The 13,038-nt window shown below is 38.1% G+C and overlaps 1 protein-coding gene across 2 annotated transcripts in view; it reads right to left on the reverse strand.

Annotated features, from left to right (window-relative positions):
- The window catches only part of LOC140529259 (mitochondrial amidoxime-reducing component 1-like), a 65,347-nt gene that overhangs the window by 18,077 nt on the left and 34,232 nt on the right, over positions 1-13,038 (reverse strand). Inside the window, exon 7 of one of the 2 annotated variants that reach the window (XM_072647791.1) lies at positions 7,257-10,919. The exons of the other annotated variant lie outside the window; for it this stretch is intronic. Within the exon in view, the coding sequence (XP_072503892.1) occupies positions 10,793-10,919 (127 nt within the window). The 3' untranslated portion in view covers positions 7,257-10,792. Of the gene's footprint in view, positions 1-7,256; positions 10,920-13,038 lie in introns of those variants that run through there. 2 annotated transcript variants of the gene reach the window in all.

Below are 13,038 nucleotides of genomic sequence, written 5' to 3' on the forward strand. Positions count from 1 at the left end.
CTTTTTCTATAACCTCCAAGTACCCTCATAGCTCTAAATCTAAAAATCCCACTCATTGTTGCCAAACTTGACCACCATTCCTTATCCCTGAAAAAAAGGAGAAAGAAGAACAGATAGATAAGCAAAGTAGGAGAGGAAAGGAAAAAGAAGGGGCTGAGGGAGAATGGACCCTATGAATGAGAGAGAGAGAGAGAGAGAGAGAGAGAGAGAGAGAGAGAGAGAGAGAGAGAGAGAGAGAGAGAGAGAGAGAGAGAGAGAGAGAGGTTCAGGAAAGAAAGTAGACCAAAATAGAAAGGAAAGTGGGAGAATCTGGGTGGTGCCTCGCACATAGTAGGTGCTCAAATATTTGTGAAATAAACAAAAGAACATTCTACCTCATTCCCAGGCCCATTTATGGGTTTAATTTTGTGATTATAAGTATCTCTAAATCTGTTTCTGCCCTATTATTATTAGATCAGCTCTGCTGGAGAAAAATCATGAGGAAGGTCTGGAAACTTTCAATGACCTAATGAGACAAGGTCCCAGACTTCTGGCCCATGATCTAGTTCTTTTTTTCTCGTGATTCCCCAATGCTTTAATAAGTATTTGCAGAACAAAACTTCTCAAAAAACCTAAAATTAGAGAGTAAGGAGGGGAAAGTTGAGACTAGGTTTACTTTGTTAGCTTTTTTTTTTTTTTAACTCTTGCTCTGAATGTATCATTAATTATTTCTCTAACATTCTTTATGTTTTGCAGACTGGCTTCTGGGCATAGATTTTTCCCTTTCTACAACTTACTGGCCATCCTTCATGTGTACTGTATTCCAGCTATTCCTTCATCTGCTGTTCAAAGGGGTCTTGTAAACATATATATAATACATGTATATATTTGTCTAATGTATATATTGTTACTCTGAACTTGACAAACACAAACACAGATTTTTCCAAATACAAAGAGAAAAAGAGGATCATATATGAAACAATGAGTCTGTTACAGTCTCTATGCAATTTGATGTTTTAAAGTATACAATAGATTCAATATATTAGTTCCAAAGCTGTCTTGCTTCTCTGTATCTCCCTCTGAATTTCTTTCTGTTCTTTATTGTGCCTTTTCAAAAATAATAATTTTAAAAATTTTATTAATTACTAATAATTAATTTTAAAATTTGCATTAAATTTAAAAGTAAAAAAGAAAAACACTAATTTTTAATTTAAATTAATTTTAATTGATGCTTTTTTCCTGTTGCAAGTTTTTAAACATTTTTTCACTTTTGGTTCTCCTGTCTCTTGCAATTCTCCCTTCCTAAATTAAAAAAAATTCTTCCAAAGGGGCTTTTATTCTTCTAAAAATCCTTTTGAAGGCAGAAAGATATAGGGATCTTTTTTTCCCCTGATGAAACTATTACAGACTTTATCTTGTGAAGAAGATGAAGAGGATTCCTGTGAAGAGACTTATTTGGCATCCTGAATGAACTAAATCATTTGGGACTACGTTCTCAGAAGTGAAGAAAAGTTACATGTAGTTACAGTGAGTATTTATGATAACTCTGGTTGTGACCTTTCTTACAGATAAAATGACATAAATAATTATGTCTGTTTTAATATTTGTCATTGTAAATAAACTGTAATTTCAGTAAAAAAATAATTCTTCCTACTACAGAAGCTCTACCATCTCTAAAATCTAAATTTACAACATCTACTTCCCAACGCAGCAATCAATAGGTGTGGTCTATTATTTAATTTGGTTGCCCCATGATTATATAAATGAAGTGAGGCAGCTAGGCAATGCAGTGGCTAGAGCACTGAAGTGGTAGTCAGGAAGTTCTGAATTCAAATGTGGACTCAGATACTTATTAACTGTGTGACTCTAGGCAAGTCACTTAACCTCTATCTGCTTCAGTTTCCTCTTCTACAAAATGGAGACAATAATAGATCTATCTCCTAGGGTTGTTATGAGGGAAGAAATTGTTTAATAGTTGCGAAAACGTATGGCAAACCTAAAAGTGCTACATACATGTTCCATTTATACTGGTATTTTCATTGAATGCAGACTTAAGAACTTCATTAAATAATGTCACATTCCTTCCCCATTTGTCAAAATATTCAGTGAAAATTCTTCTCCTTCATTTGCCAGTGAGACATTGACTCTTCCATCAATGTCATTATTCATTAAAAGTGTGTTCTATACAAAACAACATTGGCTGCTTCACTTGCCATTTTTAAGCAAAATGCTCTTTTGGAGCAAACTTTTCTGACCCCACACCCATCACCCTGACTATACTGTCAGGCTGGGTTAATGTATTGATTAGTTTTGCAGAACTGTTTTTCCCCCTTCTTTTTATTTTATATTATTTGTTATTGGGTCTCTGACCAGGGAAGAGAGGAAGGATATAGTTGAAATATAGGCAAAATGACCATTGATTTAGAGTAGGAAGGTACAGAGGTCATGTAGGCCAACTCTCTCGTTTGATAGATGAAGTAACTGAGAGCCAGGGAGATTATCACAGAGGTAGAAGTGGCAGAATCAGGATGTGAACCCCTGTTCCCTGCCCCCAAAGCCTTCCACTGCACTAAGATGCTCCACCTCGGTTTTACCTTTTTGTTTTACAAAAGATGTCAGTAAAACAAATTTATAAAGAAACCACACCTATCATCTGGGATGTTTTCTATGACATAGCCTTGTAAATAGTTTTCATGTGTCATTTGACTCTCATGATTTTTATGAGTTTGTCACCAGCACTACTCTTGCCCCAACCACCCCCTCTTCTCATAGTTCTTTGACCATGTTTGTCTTTGGTACATGCCTCTCTCTCTCTTTCTCCTCCTAAATGTATATATGTTTTCTTACTGGTCTTGTCTCTCTGATTCATAGCCAAATACAGTTGAGAGGGAGTATAATATTCCCTTTGAACTAACTCGCTCCTTCCTATCTTCACTTTTCCCCCTTCTTGTCCTCACATCTCTTAGTCCTCATTTCTTCCCCTTCCTGCCCTCCCTTTTCCCTCACTTCTTGTCATCAATTATCCCCCATCCCTACCCATTCTTGTCCTCCAGTAAAAACACAAGGGTATGCCTTCTCAAGGTACTCCAGAAGCTTAGTAGCATCACTTCTAGGTTTCCCAATTTCTAACTGTTGACTGTGGGCGCCTGAGAACAATTTGTTCCAACACCTATGAGGGCAGCTGAAGCAGGTGCTGTAGAGTGCTTAGAGTTTGGTCAGGCATTGAATACACCAAGGTCATCCACTGCATCCAGGGTGATCAATAGTCATCTTGACATTTGCCTTGCCACTGGACATCGATGACTCAAGAAGAGAGAATGAGACTGACAACTTCATGCAACTCTGCCTCACTTAAATCCAATTCACTGGCAAGTCAAGTTGTTACCCCTTGATGTCATTGGTCCTCTTCATAAAGGAAGGGTAAACAACATCCCATGGGGTATGACTGATTCTTTCCAATCAATCATAAAATATTTCCTGTGTGATGTCATGGACTTTCATCCAATGATCAGATCTCTCCACTCCCCCCAAATTGATTAAGGACTTGTTTGCATTTAGTTTACATCTTTGATTTGTTTGGACCTATTGTGTTAAATTGGGTCAGATTATACCCTCCTTCACCCTTACACTAGACACACACCTCTCTTGGGCTGTAGTGGGTGGGTGGGTAGGTAGGTGGAAACAGTGCCTGGCAGAGACTGAACTCTGGTGGCTTTTCACTTGTCCCACTTGCCTCAGTACCTCTAAAATCTTTCTCAAAACTTATACCCCTAACATCTTACCCACCTCTATTCATATTTCAACCTGTGAGACTTCTCCTCAAGAGCAAGGGAATGGTAAAAATTTCTCTTTAAGTTCTGTTCGCTCTTTAGTCAATGGATCAAAAACAATGATTTCAGCAGGTTTCATCATTTTCAATCATAAAAGAAGAGCTCTAGGGTGATATTAACTCAGATTCTTCTTTTCCAAAATCTCAATTGTAGATCTGTAGACTACAGGGAAGGAACTCCAAGGAGAAGGTGGGTGATTCATTTTGGTTTGTTGTGTTCATCTATTCCCTGCTGTAAGGATATCAGAGGAATCTCTTTGGTACAATCCCTTGTGCTATATTTCAAGTGGAATGGGAGGAGGGAAGGGGAAGGGTTTAGATGTTTAGTACCTGGAACAAATGACACATCAATACTGCCTCTGGCATTAAACAATTCATTAAACATGAAAAAGAAACCACCGTTATGAGTAAACAGTCACGGGCTAAAAAAAAAAAAACATTGGCAGGAATTCCTAGATTCTAGGGGTGACTGGAGAATCATTCTTCACATAGAGTCTAAATATGAGTGGCAAGGGAAGGAGGCTTATAGAAGGCTTATTGTTGTAGAGAACTAGGGTCCCCAAGTTGGCAGAGCCAGGGGATGAAGACAATAAATAATGGCGTAGGGCATGATGATTTCTAAAGTTCCTTCCAGAATAGGGATTGCCAAGGGAGAGTGGTGTTATAGTAGGACTACAAGAACTTTACCTCTGGGTGAAAATTTAGAGGGTGCTGGGAATGCTTATATTCCTCCAAGGGAGAAAGGAGGTGAACCTTATGGCAGGAGTGTATAGTAGGGAGATGCTACAGTATCCTCAGGGCTTTTTGGAAGCAAACTCCCACTAGGAACCAGAAGAGTGGCTCATTGATCCTCTGGTTCATTTCCATGGTGGAGGAAGAGAATTTGGAGGCCCTGGAAGAACCAACCTCTAGCCAGATTTGGGGATGGGGAGGCACATAAGAGAGACAGACAGGCTCATTGTAGCCCCTGCCCATGACAACCCATGGATGACAATACATATACATGTACATGGATGTACATGGATGACAATGTTGGGATGAGGGAAGGGAGGCAGGGATCATGGATATGCAGATCATCTGTCAACTACTTCATCTCCTCCCCCTCCTCCCCTAATCATTTTCCTCTTACACATAAGACTAGGGGCAGGTTCAGACCCTTATTCCCCCTGAGCGAGGCTGATGGATTGGAGTAGATGGCCTTGGAGGCTAGTATGTATCAGAGAAAAACTGAGGGGGAAGTTTCCTAACTCAGCTGTTTTTCCCAAGTCATGAGACTAATGCTGGTGCTTGGGGAGTTCCAGAACCCCTAAGTGAGTCTTGGCCAAATTTCAACAGCCTGGTGGATTTGGGAAACCTGGATTCTAGTCTCTGTTCTAACATTAAACATGGGTATCAGTTTTATTTTCTATGAAAATGAAGGAGTTAGACAAAGTTGTCTCTCAGACTTGATCCAGTTCTAACAGTCTTTGAGATTTGGGTTCCATTTGACTCAGCCTCATTTTTAGTAAGAATTGAGCAAGCCATGCTCTGTGACCTTGGGGAAATCACTTCTCCTATGCAGAAGCTCAGTTTCCTTCTCTGTAAAACTAAGGGTGAGTGGTGTAGTGTAATAAATAGAATGCTGGACTTGGAGTAAGGAAAAGCTGTATTTTATCCCCCTCTCTCACTTACCAACTATATCATCTGGGGAGTGATTTAACCTCTTTTAGTCTCAATTTCCTCATCTATAAAACAAAGAGGTTGGAATAGATGGCCTCTGACAGTCCTTTGATTTCTAAATCTACTGTCCTACGTTTTAGGGAGTTGGACTAAATGATCCAATTATTATTTAATTATCAGTTAAATGATTATAGGTCTAATATTGTCATGATATTTTGAGGATTTAGGAAGAGAGAGTTTGATTTCAAGTCTTGTTTTAGCTCCTTCCTCAGAAGTGTCCATGCAAGTAGGGGTTGCTACTCCACCCCTATTCCTCCATAATTAGGCTTCTTGGATGTCAACTGTGGAAAAAAAAAACCTTGACCTTAGTACCTAGTTATCAAGAATAATTAGCTAAAATGGGATTCTATCAGATATTGTCCTTTTTCCCCTAGGATGGCCATTTGGCATCTTGAGTTCTCCCTTCCTACATTGGGTGGTATTTGCCCCTCCTTCCAAATGAAGACAGCTTTCATACCACTGGCTCCAGGCATAAAATTCTTAGCTGTGAGTCTGTCATTCCATTCTCATGGCAAGGATCGAGAATCACAAAGACCAAGTGCAATCTGTCACTTTGATGTTGGTTGGTTGGCACAGCGTGATTACTACTTCCCCACCTTCTGCAGTTCAGTAGATATACCCACTCACAACAGAAGGCTCTTTACGACAAGGCCTTGTAGAAGGGAAAAAATATTAACTTTGACTTCAGGAGGTCCTATGAAGTGATAGAGACGAGTATAAATGATATCTGGCTCCAGACCAGTAGGGGCACCAGAGCTAACGGCATATATACAGTCCTGATGAGATTCTTGGGAACAGAAATGAAGTAGCCTTCATGAACCTGCTTGAAATAAATTCTCCCTTCTCAATTTGCCTGGAAGGAGAAGAGGTTTGTATCCTTTCCATCCCTGAATACGTGTATATGTATGTATACACACACACACACACACACACACACACACACACACACTGTTTGTATACCATATGGGTCTGGGTTCCCATCACTCTTCTTGTGAAATCAAGATTGGCATTGACATCAATGTCACAGGCTAATTCTGATTGATCCAGGGGAGCGTTATGGTCAGGTAAAGGGGAATCTAAGCTTTAGTTTTCTTCAATAAATTCACTAAATGTATAGAATAGTTTGGGGATTTTTGAGGGAAGGAGATAATTCCTCCATAATATAAATACTTTTGAGGATAGCTTCATTTAAATTGGAACATCACATACATATAAGGCTAAAATTAGGAGAAAAAATAAATTAAGATGAAAAACCAGAAACGCTTAGGGAATTATGTAATAGTGCTTATAAAAACCCATATTTTCAACTGGCCTAATATTTTATCTCATAAATATATACAACAATTGCTCATTAAAAATAGTTTTCTTTTCTTGAATAAGGGAAACATTTGGCTTCCTACAGTCACTCCCCCCATCCCTTCCTCTTTTTTTTCTGATGGTCAGGACTTTGCTTCTCCTGCTCTTGTTTAAGGGCTGCTTCTTCTACCACTAATACTTCCAGTCACTGGTGCTCCTTCTTCCTGGGGAAATAGAATCATTTCCTAGGTCTCCTAAAAAGATGTACAGATATCTCCAGGTAAAACAGTTTTTAAAAGTTCTCCCAGGCCCTTACCCTCCACCCCCAAACACCTCACCATACTTTTCAGTTTTTCGGTCAATAGTGTATCTATGTGGATACCAGGAACGTATCCAGACGTATCTACACACACTCTTTAGAACACACTGAGAATAATGATCATGGTTAGCATTTATTTAGTGCATTCAGGTATGCAAAGAGCTTTAAATATATTATCTCCCTTGAACCTTACAACAACCTTGTGAAAAAGATGCTGTTAATATCTCCATGTTACAGATGAGGAAACTGAGACTGAAGGAGGTTAAGTGACTGGCCCAGGGTCACTCAGCCAGCAAGTGTCTGAAATGGATCTACGTTCAACTCCTTTTGACTCCAAGTCTCTCACTCTATCCACTATACCAGCTAGCAGCCCTGAGACAAATCAGCATTGCATTCAGGTAAACGGCCACAAAGGCAATCTCAGCAGAGTCTCGCTATAAGCACTGGCCCTGTGTCTAGTAATCTGGTGTCCTTAGGACAGGTTACTAGAGAGCAAAATAATGGGGCAAGTTGGGGCAGAGGCATAGTTAGGATACACACCACCATGGCCTCAGCCTTTGAAACAGCATAACAAGGAAACAGTAACAGATCAGTGTAAAGGAGTCTGAATCTCAAATGGTACTAGATGGAAAGGCCATTAGCCTTAGCATAGGACAGCCATGCCCTGGAAGATCCTAACTGAAATAAGGGGACACCTATGGGCATCTGTACTAAAAGATCCAGAAATAACAACTTTTGATCTACATCATCATGGGGAGAATAAAAAAAGTACTCGTCTGCTTTATCCTAGAAAAGGGATCGCTTCCAGTGGACTGTTTGCAGTTGGGTAGATGGATAGGATGGGTGCAAACCCCACAGCCAGTTGCTTAGCCTTGGATATTGATATAAATTACTTTTACATACAGGAAAAAGTCATAGACACTGCCTTTGAAAATACCTAGGTTCTAGAAGAATCTTTTGGAAATATACTTGGTAAAATTAGTTTTGTGATATACATGGGGATCATGAATTAACATATATAAAGAGCTTTAACATATATAAAGAGCTATATGTGAATACCAGCTATGATCATTCATATTACCATAGTTATAAGGAGGAGAAAGATACTGACCTTATTATTGTCTATGACTCTAAATCCAATGGGGGATGGAGACAATTCTTCAGATAAATAAAACATTTGTTTTAATTATTTAGACATTTCAGGCAAAAGTAAAAGTCTGGAACAAAGTTTTCTAGATAGTTGCCTTAATTTTCCACTTCTCTACCAATGCAGAGAAATCCAATAACAACACATAGAGCAGAGGGGACCTTTGTGCTTCTCCCACTCTCCTGAAGCTCCACTTCAGAGCTGAAAAGTCCATTTCTTATTGATGACTTTTCATTGGTCACATTTTTTATTGTAGTTGTAGAAAAATGACCACAGTTAGTGCTCTATATATGTGGCACCTGCTTATTTTAAAAAAAATAAAACTTTTTTTGCCCACTTTCTATGAGATAGCAGATCTAATTATGTGACAAAGTCTAACAGTGAGGATGATATTTGACATTTTTCTTTTCTGTTATAGCACTGTAAGGTTAACAAAGTGCTTTATTTGAATGATCTCATTTGAGCCTAGAATGTAATGTCACTGAGGGCTTAGCATAGTGTCCAGCACGTAGCAATCATTTAATAAATGACTGATGATTTGAATTAAATTGCTATTTAAATCATCCATAAGGTGAGTCTCCTTGCCAGGAAACTGGAGGAAGGAGGGGAGAAGAAAGTGGAAGCTTTAATAATGAAAGTCATTTCCATTTATTTGTGGTTTTAAAACATTTTTAAAATTTAATCAGGTTCCTGCTACAAAGAGATAAAACAAGATATATAGGGGAGAAAATTCAGATGGAATTCTCCTGCTTCATCATATTTAAGAATTGTATTTCAATCAGTAGAAAAATTTCTCTATTTTTCTATTTATAAACAAAGTAACAAAGGTCTCTTCTTGCTCCGTTTAAAAGTTTCTTCAGTAGTTGTTTACTTTAAAATCACATTACCACATTCCTATTTCTATCCCATGGACTCCAGAGACTTTCAATATTAAATTTTTAATACTGCAGATATGGTAACAAGACCTCCCACAGGTACACAACTGGTGGGTTTAAGAAAAGAGACTGTGAAATTTGGTTACAGAATATCTATGCATTTATGATATCAGTTTAGATCAGTTTTAGCAGATTAAATAGAAATTCAACCTGCCCACAGCAGGTAGCATTCTAAAGTAAGGTCCTCTCTTTTTTCAATACTCCAAGGACAGAATGATCAAAATCACCCACGAATGGTCTTTTGTCCCTTAGACATCCCGAGCTCACCTGCCATTCCCAAAAGCTTCACCATTTATCAAGAGGACATTCTCATTTCTCTGGGCACTGACCAAGCAAGTGATACAACTTAAAAGCAGTTAAACACACTTGATAGTTTGTCTGAATTTCGTAGCAGGTAACTGTTATCTGATTGTCATACCGTTGTCACCTAGTCCACAGATGCCAGAATCCAGGGTAAGGATATATCATTTCAATCCTAACCAACTCTATCTAAGAAGCTAATTGTGCCTTTGTACCTTTTTAAAAGCTCCATATCATGGAATGAGATAACAACAAATCAACAGCTAAAGGCCTCCAAAGTGCTTTACATATTATCCCATTTGAGCCTCACAACAGTCTCATGAGGTAGGTACTCTAGACATTATTATCCCCATTTTACAAGGAGGAAACTGAGACTCAGAAAGGTTCATTGACTTACTCACAGTCACACAGCCAGGTAAGTGTCAGAGGCAGGATATAAACTCAGGTTTTTCTGAGTACAAGTGCACTACTCTATTATGTCACATTGGCTTTTTAAAGGAGAGGAGGAAGAATTCTGGTGTCTCTTTGGGGGTGACTTAATTGTTATATAGGGATTTAAACTAAATGTCAGAGTAGATAGAGGGCTGGGCCTGGAGTCAGGAAGACTCATCTTTCTGAGTTCAAATCTGACTTCAGATGCTTACTAGCCATGTGACCCTGGACAAGTCACTTAACCCTGTCTACCTCAGTTTCCTCATCTGTAAAATGAGCTAGAGAAGGAAATGGCAATCCAGTATCTTTGCCAAGAAAACCCCAAACAAAGTCATGAAGAGCTGAACATGATTGAATAACAACAAAACATATACTCCAAAATATTTTCTATCCTCCTTTTCACCTTACTACCTTTTCCTTTTCCTTTTTCTCTCTCCCGATGGGTAGTGGTGATGTAAGGATAGAGTAAGGAAGAAGAGATTACTACATCTTATTCTCCTCTGCTCAACATAAAGCCCTAAGAGAGGGCTTTTCCTTGTCCATTACCTAACCTCATCTACCTACTCTAATACTCCCACTTTAAAAATGAATTATCAACAGCCTGTCTTATCATTTGAGTGATTCTCAAAAGTTCTAGCAGCACTAAAAAGCACTTGTTTCTTCTCTTGCTGCTTTAGGACTTCCAAAGTCACAAGGAGGCCTAAGAGATGAGAAGTTTGAGACATTTAAATCAAAAGAGATTGTAAGGATGTTCATTGACAAAAACTGTTCTTAAAGAGATTATTTCCCAGCAAATATACAAAAGAGATCTGCCACACAAGGAGATGGTGCTACTGTCACTGATCCAAGATGTACACTGGATCTCCCACTTTGATTGTTCCTGGATCTTCCAGAATATAATACTGTCCAAAGAGAGGGGCTTTGCCATACACCTTTTGGTCAGAGGGATCACACTGCCGATAACTAGAAAGAGAAAAAGATTAATGTGAATCATGGGTGAAGAGGAAGCAGGTTCAGAAACAGCAGATATTTCCTTCCTACTTAATGTTAATAAACTACAACAAAATGGTGAGTTCTCTCTCAGGCACCATCTTTTCTACTGTCTTTCACTTCTTTGGACACTTCTAAATTAAAGACTCAACATGTTACCATGTCTTGGCCCTCCCCCTCCTCAAAATTCTGTATTTCTTTCTGCTGATTTCCCTCTTTCTGTTAACGGTGCTATCATTCACCAGGTTATCAAACCTTGGAAACAATTTTGTCCTCTCTTTTTTGTCACCCTCCATTTTCAGTCACCAAGTCTTTCTGATTTCTCCTTTAAAATGTCTCTCCGATCCATCCTTTCCTTTCAGTTCTGCTGCCACCATTCCAGTTCAGACTCTTATTATCTTGTACCTGGATCATTGCAACAGTTTTTTAACTGGTATCCATGAACTCATGAGCCTCTTCCATACCATCATTCCTTCCCTGCTCCAATCCATTCTGCACACTAGGTTAATCTTCCAAAAGCATTCATCCTGCATACTAGATTCATTTTCCTAGCACAATGCTCTGGTCAAGTCATTGCCCCATTCAACTTGACCAAAATTTTTTAAACATATCTTATGTGCAAAGTACATAAAAGACTGAATTCATATCCTTAAATGTCATACATCCTCTTGGCCTTGTTGATTTCCTTTACACCATGAAGCCAAAGGGAGGAATAAGTTTATGCATGGGTTATATATGGGCTGTATGTATGGGCTGAAATGCAGGAGGAAATAAATGAGGTAGAGATCTAAGTAGCCTCGTTGTGTTAACCACAGAGGTCATAGGAATAAAAAGGAAATGCCAGGCTCCTGGGCATACCTGGTTGAAACTATTGGGAAACACCCTATGGGAGACTATACCAGTTCTCCCATTTGATATAAAACTCTTACCTTCCATCTGATATCTTGGAATCAAAAGTATCTGAGTTCCAATCTAGCCTCAGGCATTTATAAGCTGTGTAATTCTGGCAAGTTAACTTTTGTCTGCCTTAGTTTCCTCAGCTATAAAATGGGAATAATAACAACACCTACCTCGGAGGGTTGTTAAGGATCAAATGACATAACTGTAAAAGTGTATAACATAGTGCCTGGCACAAAGTAGGTATTATATAAATGCTTATTCCTTTCCCTTTCCTGATACAGGAGTTGGTACCATTTGAATCCTCTATGACAAAGGACATTCCTGAAATTGGTTCAGTTAGATATGTCCACGGACCCTCCTGACATTTCGGAATGCCTTTTCTTTGTGGCTAAGTGTATCTTTTATATAATATACAATTTTATAAAATATTAGTTGGGAAATATGCAAAAAGTTATGTATGATTTAGACTACATATATTACTATGAAATATATACATTATACGTATACATGTTTAATTTTTATTATTATTGCTATCACTAGTGTTACATTGGTTTTTTCCTTCTTTATTAAATGTTGATATTATTACTCTATCTATAGAGAAAGGAAATAGAGTATTGTGGAGAAACATTTTAATTTTCATATGGAGAAAGTTAACTGTTATGGCTAAGAAAGAAAGGACTAAGAAAATTTCTTTACTAAGAAACTGATTGAGCTGTCATCTTTGAGAAAAATTAAAGAAATGTTTTGAAGGAAATGAGTTTAACTCTTATCCTGTGATGAAGATATTCTATGGAGAAGATATTCTGAAGAGAAATCTGGAGAACTTTTGATTAGCATCCTAGAGGACTGAATGATAAAACTATAGTTCTGGTGTCCATTGAGAAGGCAGCAAATGCAGTTTATTGTTGGAGATAACTCTGGCTATGATTTTTCTCAACTGATACATTGCTGAAATATTTAAATATGTCTTTTGATTGTTTGTGACATTGTCATTAATTGCTTAGCTAGTAACATCAATGTTTGTCTAAGCCTTTGAGAATGGGGTTTTATATTGAGATGAATGAAAACTTATAAGAAAAATAGATTTCTTTGATTTGTTTATCAATTGGGTAGGTAATTGACTAATAAGAGAAATTATTTATCTCTATTTAATTTATGGGGAAAATTGGGAATAAATCCCTTGACTGCCTTA

Source organism: Notamacropus eugenii, chromosome 2, assembly GCF_028372415.1.
Source record: "Notamacropus eugenii isolate mMacEug1 chromosome 2, mMacEug1.pri_v2, whole genome shotgun sequence".
In the NCBI taxonomy this organism is placed as follows: Eukaryota; Metazoa; Chordata; class Mammalia; order Diprotodontia; family Macropodidae; genus Notamacropus; species Notamacropus eugenii.